General features: G+C 39.7%; 3 protein-coding genes across 6 annotated transcripts in view; 1 reads left to right on the forward strand and 2 right to left on the reverse strand.

The window, feature by feature from the left end:
* Positions 1-2,262, reverse strand: part of pkhd1l1.1 (PKHD1 like 1, tandem duplicate 1) — a 44,819-nt gene extending 42,557 nt beyond the window's left edge. The window contains exons 1-4 of one of the 2 annotated variants that reach the window (XM_004569253.2): positions 1,855-2,262; positions 734-890; positions 453-587; positions 275-352 (exon numbers count right to left, since the gene is read on the reverse strand). In XM_004569253.2, the coding sequence (XP_004569310.2) occupies positions 275-352; positions 453-507 (133 nt within the window). In that variant the 5' untranslated portion in view covers positions 508-587; positions 734-890; positions 1,855-2,262. Of the gene's footprint in view, positions 1-274; positions 353-452; positions 588-733; positions 1,548-1,854 lie in introns of those variants that run through there. The other variant, XM_004569254.3, reaches the window with a different exon arrangement.
* Positions 2,263-4,548: 2,286 nt separating this feature from the next.
* On the reverse strand, positions 4,549-6,448 carry LOC101484307 (transcription and mRNA export factor ENY2-2). 3 transcript variants are annotated; one of them, XM_076879003.1, is made up of 5 exons: positions 6,424-6,448; positions 5,888-5,962; positions 5,714-5,784; positions 5,545-5,619; positions 4,549-4,822 (listed from the first exon to the last, which is right to left on the reverse strand). In XM_076879003.1, the coding sequence occupies exons 2-5, from the start codon at positions 5,953-5,955 to the stop codon at positions 4,746-4,748; spliced, it is 291 nt and encodes a 96-aa protein (XP_076735118.1). In that variant the 5' UTR covers positions 5,956-5,962; positions 6,424-6,448; the 3' UTR covers positions 4,549-4,745. The 3 variants fall into 3 exon arrangements, with proteins under 3 accessions (XP_076735118.1, XP_076735117.1, XP_004569307.1); XM_076879002.1 differs by lacking the exon at positions 6,424-6,448 and adding an exon at positions 6,321-6,359; XM_004569250.6 differs by lacking the exon at positions 6,424-6,448 and adding an exon at positions 6,066-6,178.
* Positions 6,449-6,470: 22 nt separating this feature from the next.
* Positions 6,471-14,254, forward strand: part of nudcd1 (NudC domain containing 1) — a 55,879-nt gene continuing 48,095 nt past the window's right edge. The window contains exons 1-3 of the mRNA XM_004569249.4: positions 6,471-6,604; positions 7,730-7,884; positions 11,088-11,273. Coding sequence (XP_004569306.1) covers positions 6,490-6,604; positions 7,730-7,884; positions 11,088-11,273 — 456 coding nt within the window. The 5' untranslated portion in view covers positions 6,471-6,489. The remainder of the gene's footprint in view (positions 6,605-7,729; positions 7,885-11,087; positions 11,274-14,254) is intronic.

A 14,254-nucleotide genomic window follows, 5' to 3' on the forward strand; every position in this document is an offset into this window, starting at 1 on the left:
AAGGGAAAAAAGGGGGCAACAAAATCTCAGAAGGTAATTGTTTTTGAGGCTTAGAGTCACATCTTTCAGCATCATCCCACCAGGCCAGCAGGCACAAGGACTCTCAGGACAGTTACAACTGCATTAACAAATCTTCTTCAGCTGCATCTTTTAGCTACAGAATAGCTTAAAATTGACTTATATCTAAGAATCCATCATAACTTGTTTTACAAAGTAAAATAATGCCCACACTACTTTTTAAATTTACTTCTAAACCTCATTACGGATCTCCTACCATCTCCTTGAATGGTGAGTCGTGTGGCTCCATTGACGCTTCCTATGCGTGGGGACACGGAGGTTATGCGCTGAGCATCTGCAAAATTGAATTAAAACCGCATGAGAAATCTTTTTTCCTCGAGTGTGAACAGCGAGCTAAAACAACTGAGTTTAGAATAGAAGTTGACTTAACTTACCGCAGCAACACCAAAGAGCGAAGAGGAGAGCTGCGGCCTTCCACTTGACCTCCATCCTGAAGAGCTCCCAGGTTACTTTGCTGCCTCACCTGCGCCCCTCTCTCGACCGATTGTGAATCACGTGACACAAAAGTACTATTTATAACAAAAATATCATTGAAATTTATTGACAGCCATAGAATAAATATATGTGGTAAAATGTACAATTATTAAAACAAATATTATTTTAAAAAATTGTATTTTCCATTTTCCAGTGTGACATTTAAGTGAACAAAACTCACCTGCTGTGAGAAAATTTTGTTTACCTGTTGATTGGGAAACTGTCAGTTCAGGGACGCGCACTACCTTTTTATAACGTGCTCAGGGTCCCGCCCCTCACCTGAAACTGGGAGGAGACTGGAAGAAGTTTTTGCTGCATTTATCAGATTTTCAAGATGTCTGCATTTAAAAACAAAAGCGAAAGTGAGTCAAAAACCGTGATAAATAATGGCTCCATGAACACGGGACGTAATTAGCGATGAACATGTGGAGGAAGAAGTGGAGCTATAAAAAGCTAAAGTATGCAAAGTTATACACGTTTTGCATTTGTTCAGTCCTTCAGTAAATATGGTCTTTGTGTAGCCTTTGACTTTTTCACACCGTTTCATGACCGTTGGATTAAATTTGCATTAAAGTGCAATCATTCTCCACTTGCACAATGTGCTCTTGAAGTGGTCTTCATGTTATTCTGTTATTGTCATGTTATTCCACGTTTCATCTATAAAACATATCGTACAGTAGTGCTTCGCATTTCAGTCTTTGAGTGTTTGCAAAACTGTCTGTGATCATAACAATGATAAATAAAACTCCTTATGATGCTTGCAACCTTATATTAATTGTAGATTTCCTATTCAACTAATTTGTGCCTTGAACCATAAAAAGAAAACAGATCTAAAACTGGCAAACAGTAAATAATAATAATAATAATAATAATAATAATAATAATAATAATAATAATGTCAAACATAGTTCACTGACAGATTACAGACCAGTCTCTTGGTGGCCCGTTTTCCTTTAGACTATGTCTATTTAAAAAATCCAAACAATGCATAGAAAGATTGCTTAAATTCACCAAAGTGGGTGTAATATTCATAAATATGAAATAATTCGAAGGGTGTCCTCATGACTTTACAGATGGATGTTTCAAGAACAAAAAGAAAAAAGTTGTTTTAACTATTTCACCTGACTTGAATCCAACAAAACACCTTCAAGGTATTTAAAAGAAATGTAAAGTAACAAACCCCTTCCAGGAAAGAGATTGTTATCAAAATGTCTTTGAGCAATGACATGACGTTGTTCTTCAACACAGGTACTCTCCATGTACTTATAATAAGCAAACCCCCACCTCACCCACTCTGATCACCTTTCTGTTACGCTTGAGCCTGCTTACAAACCATTCTGGAAGTGCAGCAGACCAGTGACAAAACAGACCAGGATCTGGCAGCCTCAGCACAGCCTCGGCACTAAAGACTGCTTTAGGAACACCGAATGGGGGGTGTTCAAGACAGCAGCCTCGCAGGGAGACCAGATAAACATAGAGCACGCAGAGGCAGTAAACAGCTACATTGCTAAGAGGATGTCACTGTAGTTAAGGCCTTCACTGCACGTGGCAACCAGAGACCCTGGTGGAGCATGAGACTGCTCTCCCTGTGGCCAGGTCTGCGAGAGACACCTCTGCGAGACAGGAAACACCAGATGAACATGGCAGGGAGTACAGGCACTGATGAATTGCAAGGGGTCAATAAAGATGATGCTTCTCTTCCGGACAAGTTTAATAACTTCTTTGCATGCTTCCAGGCATCAAACCGAACATACAGAGGGAAAGTGGGTTCTCCTCCATTATCTGCAGGGCCAGCTGTTATCATAAGTGCAGCAGATACCAGAGGACCCTAGCCAGGGTCAACCCACGGAAAGCTGCAGGTCCAGATAACATCCCAGGACATGTGCTCAGGGACTGCACTGGTGAGCTGGCACATGTCCTAAATGATATTTTTAACATCTCCCTCAGTCACGCCAACTGTGATGAAGTGTTTTGAACAGCTTATCAAACCACACATCACAGCCACCCTTCCTGCATCAATTGACCTGCTCCAGTTTGCTTATCATCCTAACCACTCCACAGAGGATGCATTAACCACCACCTTGCACTCAGACATCCCCCATCTGGACCTATGCCATACTCCAATATATTGATTTTAGCTCAGTGTTTAACACCACCATTCCACAGAGACTACTAGAGAAACTCCACTTACTGGGGCTGAACACCACACATGTCTTGGGAGAAACATCTCCAAACCCACCATGCTGAGCGCTGGATCTCCTCAAGGATGTGTTCTCAGGCCACTGTTGTTCATGCTGTTAACACATGACTGTGTATCCAGATATGAGGGGAACCTAGTTATTAAGTTTGAAGATGATATCACAGTGGTGGGACTGATTTGCAGAAATGATGAATCAATGTACAGGAAAGAAGTTGAACGTCTTGTGGGCTGGTGTAGAGTGAATAATCTGGAAGATACGGATCCAGCACGCTCCTCTCAGTATCAGCGACTGCCCAGTGGAGAGAGTAGAAGACATCAGGTTCTTAGGTGTTCAGATCTCGAAGCACCTGAGCTGGGACAAGAGCATCTCAGTGATCAGAAAATGGGCCCAGCAGGGACTGGGTGAAACAAGCCTCTGTCCCCTCCAGCATCCTCAGGACTTTTTGACAGAGGCATGTTCTGACATACGGTACATGTATATCAGCGTGGTATTCCAGCTGCAGTATGTCAGACAAAACAGCACTGCAGAGGATAGTTAGAGCAGCTCAGAAGGCCCTTGGAGTTTCCCTACCCTCTGTCCAAGAGCTTTTCGAGAGCCACAGCAGGAGCAGTGCACTGAAAATGGTGAATGACTCCTCACACTCCCTCAATTCTTTGAACTGTTGCCATCAGGCAAACGGTTATAGCTGTTGGAGGAAGCCTCCAACAGCTTCCTCCCACAAGCTGTTAGAATGCTGAACTGTTGATTTGGTTATGTACAGTACTATACCCAGCAGTCTTTAGAATTAGTTTTAATTAGTTATCTTTCTTACTCAGTTCTTTATTTATATAGTTATCTTTTTTTTCTTTTAAAGAGACTATTTTACAGTGATGCATCTGGGATGCATGTGTGTCTGATTGTGCAGAGTGGGGTGTTTCCATGATGTTTGTGTGTGTGTGCGTGTGTTCTAATATTTTTAAGACCCTGAACAAACACCCTTTCATTTTGCCTGCACTACGGCGGTATGAACAGCAAATTGAGAATTTAACATTTAACAAGCTAAATGAGGCCTGTAGAGTCTGAGCTGTAGCTCATATATCAAAGTTTCTCTAAGCATTACTCCTTGGGGAAAATTTGCTGGGATGTCCTCTCATAGTAACGCTATGACGTATTTTCCACTTGTGACTGACTAATCTTTCTCAGCGTAGAATGATGAGCTTCAAAATGTTTAGAAATATCCTTTACAAACTTCCAAGACTGTTGGAACAAGTGCTTCTTCGAGATCATTGCTGATGTCCTTCCACCATGGCACTGCATTAACACACACCTGAAAGCTCCAGAGCAGGGAACTGCCAAAACTTCTACTTTTATAGAGGTGCTCACACTTGCTGATGATCAGCTATTCAAGTGCATTTGATTAGCAGCTGCTTAGCCTCTTAATTCCTATGGAGGCAGTAATGATGTACTTTTTTTCCACACTCTTTTTGTATTTTGTGTAGCAAGTTATGTTTTGTTATTTATCTGAGATAATATTTATCTAATTTCAAGACGTGTTTAAGACCAGATCATTTTTTATTAACTCCTGATCCGTAAAACCTACTGCCAATCAACATTATTATTTCTGGGGTGTATTTTCCCAACAACTGTAAATAAATAACATTTCAAAGTTTATGATGCAATTATAAGTTTTTGTTTTTTCGACATGGGCAACAGACTGGGGACCGGTCGAGGGTGTCCACTGCCTTTTGCACTAAGACTTAATTTGTCTGCACTTTTGGGTTTTGATCAACCAGACAGGTAGCAATTACAACAAGAATGACCAAAATAGGCATGACTTTATTTTTCTTCTCCAAAACTGCAGCATAAACTAAAAATCAATATGAAAACACACAATAAAAAATAAAATTAGCACTAAAATGAACACAATAAACAACAGTTTGGATTTCACTCGTGGATCAACTGTGAGTAAAAACAAACAAACAAACAAACAAAAAAAAAAGGGAAGTGTGTCATTCACAAGGTTGCATGTTGAGCTAAAAAAGCTCTGATTCTCTGGAGGAGTTCTTTCTTCACACTGTCTGGTACAAGTGCTGCAGAGGAAAGAGATGAAGAGAGGTAAGTCAGAACACAAAATAGAAACTTACATACTCACACAACACGATACTTTTATTGTCAGAAGTTGTCATCCTGTCAGCTGTTTCTAATATTTTTTCTATGTATGTTATAGTGTTGGCCTGGTAGATAAAATATGACTTTTAAGAGGCACCAGCTCCCTCTAAAACTTCCTACGAAGCTCAGAAACATTTCCAGAAATCACCATGCCATGCACGAATAATGGTTAATATCCAATATGCCCAAATAATGGAAAATGATCCAGAAACACTGCCATCTTCTCTAGGCTAAAGCTCATTTAAAATGACTGAGGCATCTTCAAATGGGCAGTCAATGTCCAAAGACAAACTCTGAAAGACCTTCAGAAAGTCTGAAGAACTACTACTGAAGACCAGTTCAAAACAGTTTAGAGAAAATACAGCGTCTGGCTCCTTGGAAGAAAAATATAAAGGAGTGAGGGGTGGTTCAAGACTGTATATCAGGGAAACCTGAAATTGTAAGAGCTGTAATCAATAAGTAGTGCTGACCTACAACATTAGCAGTTTGTTAGTTAGCATGCACAAAGATGTATTAAAGATTATGTGCAGTGCTAAATAAATAAATTGACTTGTACATCTAAACCAACGATGCAAATGAGTATGCTCATCACTTCTAACAGTCTTCCTCCCCCTGCTGTTGCGTTTGAACATCTGTACTGTACCTCTGCCTTTTGGTGTGACCTCTGTGACCAGGTCCTCCACTGTGACATGCTCCAGGCCCTTTTCTCTGATCACATCTGGCTCAAACGGGAGGTAATGACTTTAGTGACTTTTGTTTTTATAGCACCACGACAGCATCACCGGACACAAACATAAGAACAAGTCAAATACCTTTGCAGTGTGCTTTCAGCTGATCCTTCCACCCACACTCCACCAGCTTCGCTCTGAGCAACTCTTTCAACCTGCGGCCACACATTTAATTCACATTATGTGGCTTAATCTGTGCAATTCAAAACCACGCCAAACCATCCAGCATCAAATCACTGCAGCGAAAGACTCGCTTACCGCTCCCGTTCCCCCATCTCTATCAGCTTCTGATTTATTGCAGCCCTCATCTGGGAATCTTTGCTCATGATCCGCCTGAAATTAAACACACACACCGACACAGTCAGCTCGGAAGAAAGAGAGTAATAAAAACATATATTATAATGTCTAATTTAGCCCCCTATCAGGTAGCCGCTACCGTTATCGAGAAGGATCAGCTGGGGAACATAAGGTCCCTTTACGCAACTGAACCGTCTAAAAACGTTCAACGCTTAAAAGTTCCGGCTTTGGAGCGGTTAATCTTTCAACGTCAACCTGAATAACCAATGATAGTCTCATTAGTGTTCAAAATACCTGTTTAATAACAACAAATATAATACAATACATTTAAACTGAAAACACTACATTAAAACAGTTACTTAAGCATTTCAAGAGAAATTAGCTCAGGACTCAACTTCCCCTGCGCCCTGGGAGGTTTTGTCCGCCGTAAAATAGCTCCGTGTGAGAAAACAATGACGAAAACACAGGAAATGTGTATCACGCTGGCTACACCTCACCCTCCTCCTCTTGCTGCATACAGGCTGTCATCAACTTGTCAATAAGCCAGTCTCATTGAAAAAGACATGACTGCGTCTAACTACTCATTAAAGGTCAACAGAGACCTGCTGGACCCAAACTTTGAGAGTTACAGGTTATCCTTGGACGCCATACCGACGTACAACATAGAGCTGGATGCTGGTGAGAAAAACTTAATGCAGTGCAGTTAGCAAGTGTGCTAGCCTAGCCCTGATAAAGGTCCAGTATAACTTCTGTCCAGTATAACATTAAATAGGAATAGCAATGTAAGTTATTTGACATTATCTCAGACATTTTATTAGCTGCCACTACGTGACGACGTCAGCTGTTGATGCTACATAATATTTTGGCAGCTGTATCTGTAGCTCAGTGGCTCAGAATGAGATCTTAAGGCCCACCACTGTAACCTAATGAGCTTTCACATGATCACTAAGAAAAATCTGAACAATAGCATTGTTTAAACCACTGAAAATTAACAGATTAACGCTGAAGTGACTAATTACTACAGTTTGAACTGCATACACATACATAACTCATTTATATTGCCAGGACAAGTCAAGTGCACCAATTTTAAATAACTTAAAAACAATCATAGGGAGCTTGCACCTACTTTACGTTATAAGGTTAGTTTTGTAATACGTGTTTTAACTTCAAGATCTTAACTTAAGTTTGAACAATACTAAATTGGTGGGGCTGCTGATCCAGAAATGTACTTTAGTGATTAAAACGATATTTTGCATAATCATATACCAAAGCTTGCTAATTCCTTTTAATCGAAACAGGCCAGCTGAGCTCACCTGAGTTGCATCCAGGTGTTTTCTACTACGTCTCTTATCCAGATTATAAAACAGCTAGTGTGGGCCAAAAATCAAGAATCTATGAAGTGTGTGCCTAACAGGAGAATTCATTATAACATTGGTTTGGATACAGTCTTACTTATATAAAAAGGTGCTTACACTTTGCACAGACATCCACTCACAGTAGATGCAGGTATGCATATTACAAGGTGATTAATGTGCTTTAAAAAACAACAACAATACTTTATGTAGTGGGAATAATTCAGACAAATAGTAGCTGTAAAAATAGTTAATTGCAGTTTTTTTGTCACCAATAGTTCATCTTAGAGTAAAATGTTGAAATATTAAGATATGTTAAGACATATGTAACACTTTCCACAAAGCAACTGTAGGAAAGGCAGAAGGTTAACCTGCTTTTTAAGTAAAAACATAAATAACAGAAATTTGATTACTGCCATATTTAATCTTTTCTTTTTCATATCTGCCGCAGCCGTGGAGGAGGTCAAGCTGAAGGATACTCAGTACACCCTGGAACACATGCGTGCCTTTGGCATGTATAATTACCTGCATTTAGACCCCTGGTATGAGGACAGTGTTTACTTTGTGGACTGCAAAGGACGGGTCCTTAATCTCACCGTTACGCTGGTGAGTTTGCAAATCCTCTTGTTTTTTGGCCTATTTATGATTGTTGCCCCTCCATTGACGTCTAAGGTGTATTCACAACTGCACTATTTTTACGTGATGCTGCTCATTGTTCCACACATGAACATGGTAAGTGTGCTCAGTTTGCTTGGAGTTTTTCCTACGCAAAAAGAAACCAAACAAACAAAAACACAAGTATGTAATGTCATCGTGGCTCAAGAGTTGGGAGTTCGCCTGTAATCGGAAGGTTGCCGGTTTGAGCCCCGGCTTGGACAGTCTCGGTCGTTTTGTCCTTGGGCAAGACACTTCACCCGTTGCCTACTGGTGGTGGTCAGAGGGCCCGGTGGCGCCAGTGTCCGGCAGCCTCGCCTCTGTCAGTGCGCCCCAGGGTGGCTGTGGCTACAATGTAGCTTGCCATCACCAGTGTGTGTGAATGGGTGGATGACTGGATGTGTAAAAGGTCTAGTAAAGTGCTATACAAATACAGGCACCTTGAAAACAAACAAACATATAAACATTAATGTTTACGCTCTGTTCGCATCATTTGGTTGGTTTGTTTGTGGCGTTCCAAACACGTGTTGCCCTCAGGTTGACAAAACTTTACAACACTCATGGTTGAAAGGGCCTTTCTTCTGTCTCTTCCGTACTTTTTAAATGTACGTTTATTGGTTTTTATAATTACAGATACTGATATATTGGTAAATAGCTAATACATAATATATCAGCCCTGACAGCGTATTAATCAGGGTCTACTTAGGAGTTCCCTAAGCAGAGGAGAAACTGGCAGAAAGAAGAAGCTTTGCCACTTTTTTTTCATCCTGGTGATTAAATAAAGTCTTTGCGCTTTGCATAATAAGGTTAATTTATCTTTTTAGGCGTTAGAGGAATAAAATTTAATGTAACACTTAAGACAAACTGAGTAGTTAAAGCATTACACTGTGTGGTTAATTACAGCTGACTAATGGTAGTTAACTTGCCAGCATAATAACAGTTTGGTTTGGCAGCTGTAGAAAAAACGAGCCACAGGTCAATCATGTGCATACATTAGTGCCATTAGTATGTGCTCCAAATTCAGAATAACAGTGAGGTAATTAAAGCTGCTGGTTACATGTTTCATGGGTAAAGATTCTAGTCAGTATTCTGTTACATCTTATAATAAACCCAGCATTGACAAAGTCATCATAGCTAAAGTGTTTCGGAGCTGGAAAAATGCAAGTTGGGTCTACTCGACCTTCATCAGCAGAGCAACATGCTGATAGCTTTCACAGCCTCATGCTGTGAAGCAGTTTATTTTATTTTTCACATCGTAGAGCATTCACAGACATGATGAGCTCCCATGTATTATAACAGTAAATCGTAGAAGCTGAAGAATTTTATTTATTATAATAATTTAGATCAAGGATTAAATTTACCATCATGACAAATGGATTTAACCTGAAATCTAACTCTCACCATGTGAATTTATGTAATCGAGAGTTTTCCTAAATCACTTCTAAGTTTGGAGTCTTTGCAAATGATTTTAGGCAAATTTAGGTCTTTGTTTTATAGTATTGTTTTATGTTTCCATTATATAACGTTTCATATTATGGACCTGATGTTGTGATGGTGTATTCAGTGAAGGATTTTTATGCGCCTGATGTGCCAGTAGGTGGTGACCAAACACTTGAGCATCAGCAGGTTGTGGGAAGAGAAAGGATGTCTGTGAAACACAAGAGTTTTAAAAGTTATGTTAAATTATATAACATTATTTCTAACCTCTTTTTATTCTTGGTCAAGATGCAAAATAATAAATGTCAGAATAAACGTGGCTCTTAGTATTTAGTGTGAACCACAACTTTCTGTGCAGTCTTTTGTCTGTCGTATGAATCACCCGAGCACATAAAGTTTGGATGAGCCCTTGTAGGTCTCCAGTTAATCACAGGAGCGATTATATAATTGACTCAAGGTTCTGATTGGTATTGTTACCCCGTACCAAGATGTTGAGATGAGGAGCAAAATCGTTCTCATGACCTTTTCCACCGAGCCTTCTTTTATGTCTTAGTCATCATTGACCATAATTAGACATAATTGGTGTCTCACTGGAGTTTTTTTCTTTGATGATCATCACACTGTAATCCTGCGAGACAGTGTTTCTGGTTTTCAGTGGCACCATTAAATGAAATTTATGGAAAAGTGTTGCTAAAATTCTAATTACAGTGATCACATGATAATTATCATCCTTCAGCCTTTTGTGCTCGGTTGCTCGGCACATTGCACATAGACGTTTCACACTCCGTTTCAGGGCATTAACGGCACGGATGCTGGAGAAAGTGATACCAAAGGTGTAGCGATATAATGTGCCGTGCCACGCTCCATGGCAACAACGGGGTAGCTTCTCCACAGTCCTTTTGAAAAACTCTGTCTTCACGCAATTTGTGATGCTCATGTGGTGGCATATCTATCTATTACTAATAAGGCTTTCAGATTGTTGAATCACATGAGTGGCCACATGACAGCTGCTAACTGTATCTGTCCCTGATGGGTACATGTTTTCTCTTACTCATTGTACCATTCTTTAGATTATAAGACTTTAGACAGTAAGAAATTAATGCAAAATCATTTGGACTTTATGTCTTCGACCCAGATGCTTATTGTAAAACTCTTATGGGATGGAAGCAGCAACCTTTTTCATCTTCTGGAGTTGAGCCGCCTATTCAATGTCTTGAGTCTTTGTGATTCATGACTGGACTTCTTATTGTTTGATTGGATGTTAGCTGTAAGAGTGCATGCATCACATATTTCCCAGTATCCTACAATATTTTCTAATGCTAAACTGAAGTGGTGACAAAATCAGTTTTGCCATGTTGTTCTCCATCTAGAGCACTGAAATGAGCTTACTTGATATCCGGTCTTTATTCCATTCATCCATCCCTCCTCCCCTTAACAGTCAAGCAGTACAGTAATTGGTGTTAACATATTATAAATGTATTTTTTTAGTGTTAACTGGACAGAACATGCACTTTGAGATATTAAAATAGGCATTTTTCTGTTGTTTCTGAAATTTGATGCACTGACTTAATCAAGTAATCAAATACACAATGACTTTGTTTCATTCTCATACACCAGCACACTGAGATTTCCTCTGCAGATAGGAATGAATCTAAATGGCCTAATCTTTTTTTATGAATGCAGTACTGGCTTACGGGTCTGTTGTGTTCTGAATTCAGGACACCGCCCTGGGGAAGCCGAGAGAGGTCTACCGTGTAGACGTCGAGTCCAGCCAGTGTGAGGATCGTCTTTGCGCCTCCCTCAGCCTGACCTCGGCGACCTGGGCAGCTCTGTCGGATGGTAGCGGTCGACTGTACCTCCTCCGCACAGGCAAGAGGGGAGACAGCTCCCATATGAAGTGGGAAGTAAGTATGGACGTGGTGTTTACTGCTGTAAGTGACGCACAGACGTGTTTGAAATATTTTTTGCCGCTGAAGTGAAGGTAAAAAGACACAAACCTGAATTCCCTCTGTGTACTATTGTAATACCGGTGCTGCTTTTTCTTCTGCTTTCTTGGCTTAGCACAATTAATTATTAGCATTTGCAACTGACAGTTGTTAAGTCAGTTAGTCACTAGCTCATTGGCGTGTTCACAGCTGTCATAAATTAGGTCAAAACTGGGCAAAATTGGAGGTGTTTTGAATGTCCAAATGTCTCTGATGATGTAATTTTGAGTCACTAAATATCTTTGTCAGTACTGCACAAGAGAAGCTGGGTTAGTAGTCAGTCAAAAGATAATTAGACATTAATTATTGGGCATAACTTGACCTGTTCATGGGCTCTAATGTACCTGTGGTCCTAGTGAGACACTTCTGCTGGTGACGGTAATAAACTATATATGAGAAATGGACGTAGCTTCTTGGTCTAAAAGGAAAGCCAACTTGGTCAGCAGATGGTGGCCTTTCAAAAAGGATTGCAATTAAATAAAGTATTAGTTGAAATACTGCTTGATTAAATGTGTTATTCTTAGCTTTGTCAGAATAAACTGGAATACAGTATACCCAAGCAACCGAAGGAAAGAAACCCTAATTTGGTAAGCTTAGCCATCCTTCGCAAACTAATCTGACACTGTGTATGTTTGCAACATTATGGTGACTCTTAAATACTGATTTGAGGACTGTGATTAATAGTTTCATGCACTATGAAACTATATGTTTGCTAGAGTGGACTTCAGTGGGAAGCGAAAGGTTTTGGGTGAAAATCAGAGCGAGATGGGCAAGTCGGAGAGTATTCAGACATGGTCACACTTTGTAAGGCTCCATCTTTTCACTCGATTTGTTCATAATAGAAATGTCTTTTTTTGTGAGCATGGCAGATGGTGCTCTAAAAATTTCACATTCAGTAAGTAGTAACTCAAAGGCCAAAAAGGACAGCCTTGGGCTCCATGACGAACAGACACCTGGGATAATATTTAAATGAAAAAAATCCTCCTTTGGCCAGAGTGACATTTGAAAAACCAAGTCAAAACTGTAACAGTACATAACAGCTTTATAATGGTGGATCAGCTACACTGATGTTATTGAACCGCTTTGAAAAATTCTGCATCCATTGTGAACATACTCTGTTATCTCTTTATGGGCTCTACATCCAGGACCACTGAAAAATACAGGTAGATGTACTTTGAGAGCAGATTTTAAAGGGTCAGTACTCTTTAAAGTTAAAATATTTACATTTATCACATTTCATTAAACTGAATATCCAAGTTAAGAAGTTTATTAATAAGATAATAGCCAATAATTGTATTTTTTTGATTATGGAATGTCTAATTATTCCCCAGAGGATATTGTCGGAGCAATTCAAGCGTTCTGTGTTTAAAAAGCTTGGTCGGGCTTTGGAAATTGAAATTGTAGTTGTAAGGAAGCAAGTCTTTGTGCGCTTTATGCTGAATTCAGTGGGGAATGGTTACAAATGAGAGTTCCCTCTCTGAACAGGGACACTTGATGCATTTGTGAAGGCAAAGTTCAAGACTGGAATTTATAATGAAGATTTAAACCCTCGAGTTACCGACGTCCAGAGTTCTATTTTTAAGATTCAGCACTTAGGGACACCAGCCAAAGCACGCTGCATCTCTCAGTCTATGTTAGTGTGTGTGTGTTTCATGTGTACAATAATAAAGTGTCTCATAAGCCAGATATTTATGCATTCAATTTGGGCTTCTTGGGATCGCATCATCTTCTTCAACCAGACAGCTGAAGACCCTGATTTAGAAATACTAGCTTGAATTAGCATTTTATTGGAAGAATAAAGAGAAATGTCTCAGTTTTCGAGTGCAGAGTAGACCATTTAAAGCCATTTAGCAACACTTGATGCTCCATTAAAACATCTCACAGCTATATTCATGTGCCTATAGCTACTAATATGTATAACTATTTACGTTTTATCATTTCTTCCATTTTAAAAGATAATGCAAGGATAAATCTCTGCTTGGTCAATTCATTCAAAAGCTATTCTAGTCTTATTTTTAGTAGACAATACAGCTCTGCTTAGACTGTGTCACATTTCCAGCTGCATTTTAACTTGTTTCAAATGATTAACAAGAATTGCGAAGAAGATTTAAATGTACATGGCAAATATTCAGACTGTCTGGGACAGCAATTGATTATATAAAGCAGAGGTAACAGAGGCTTGAGCTGAATAACGAAATAAATCTCAATGAAAGCAGGGTGGCAGATTAAATAGTTTGTTCACTTGTAGCTGCACGACTGATTTCTTTAACTTGCAGTCCAGTGGTTGCTGGCTGTCACTAGATGAAATTGGTTGTAAAGACCTCTACAACTCCAAATGTCATTGGGATTGCTTTGATTGCTAACAGACTGCTTTGATCGCCTGTGGTTCGAAGGTGATTTGATGTTTTGACAAACAACTCAGTATCTTCCATTAAATTATGGGCGACTGTGGCAGTCTACTAGCAATCAGAGCTATCATGAGAAGGTTTTTGGTGCAGCACCCTATAATCTCTTAGCCACCAATTTCACATAATGACTGCCAGCAACCTTCAGCAACCACTCGCCAATCATCTGGGATTGGTGGTCTTGAAGATTGTGTGACTGACTAAAGACTAACCTTGAACAATGATCACAAACTTTAGATCATCTGTGCTGCCGTTCGTATGGTATACTTACAAGGCAGTGTAGGAGCTTCAAATTGATGCCATAGGTGTGTTTACTAAAAATCCACGACAAGTTTGAATTTCAATTACCTAGATCTCAAAGTCAAGGTCAGAGGTCAAGTTTTCTGAATAAATGCAATAACTTGAGCAGGAAGACCCCTAGGATTTTGGTCCCATAGGTGTATCTACTAAAAACCTTGTACGAGCTTGAATTCCTTTAACTTTGACCTCAAGCTC

Source organism: Maylandia zebra, linkage group LG22 (genome assembly GCF_041146795.1).
Source record: "Maylandia zebra isolate NMK-2024a linkage group LG22, Mzebra_GT3a, whole genome shotgun sequence".
In the NCBI taxonomy this organism is placed as follows: Eukaryota; Metazoa; Chordata; class Actinopteri; order Cichliformes; family Cichlidae; genus Maylandia; species Maylandia zebra.

Excerpts from the sequence above, each read along its gene's own strand:
- LOC101484307 (XM_076879003.1), bottom strand. The coding sequence starts at position 5,955 with ATGAGCAAAGATTCCCAGATGAGGGCTGCAATAAATCAGAAGCTGATA. Across the intron at positions 5,620-5,713 it reads GCTGAAAGCACACTGCAAAG|ATGTGATCAGAGAAAAGGGC; the intron begins GTATTTGACTTG and ends CGTTTGAGCCAG. Across the intron at positions 4,823-5,544 it reads GGTCACACCAAAAGGCAGAG|CACTTGTACCAGACAGTGTG; the intron begins GTACAGTACAGA and ends TTTCCTCTGCAG.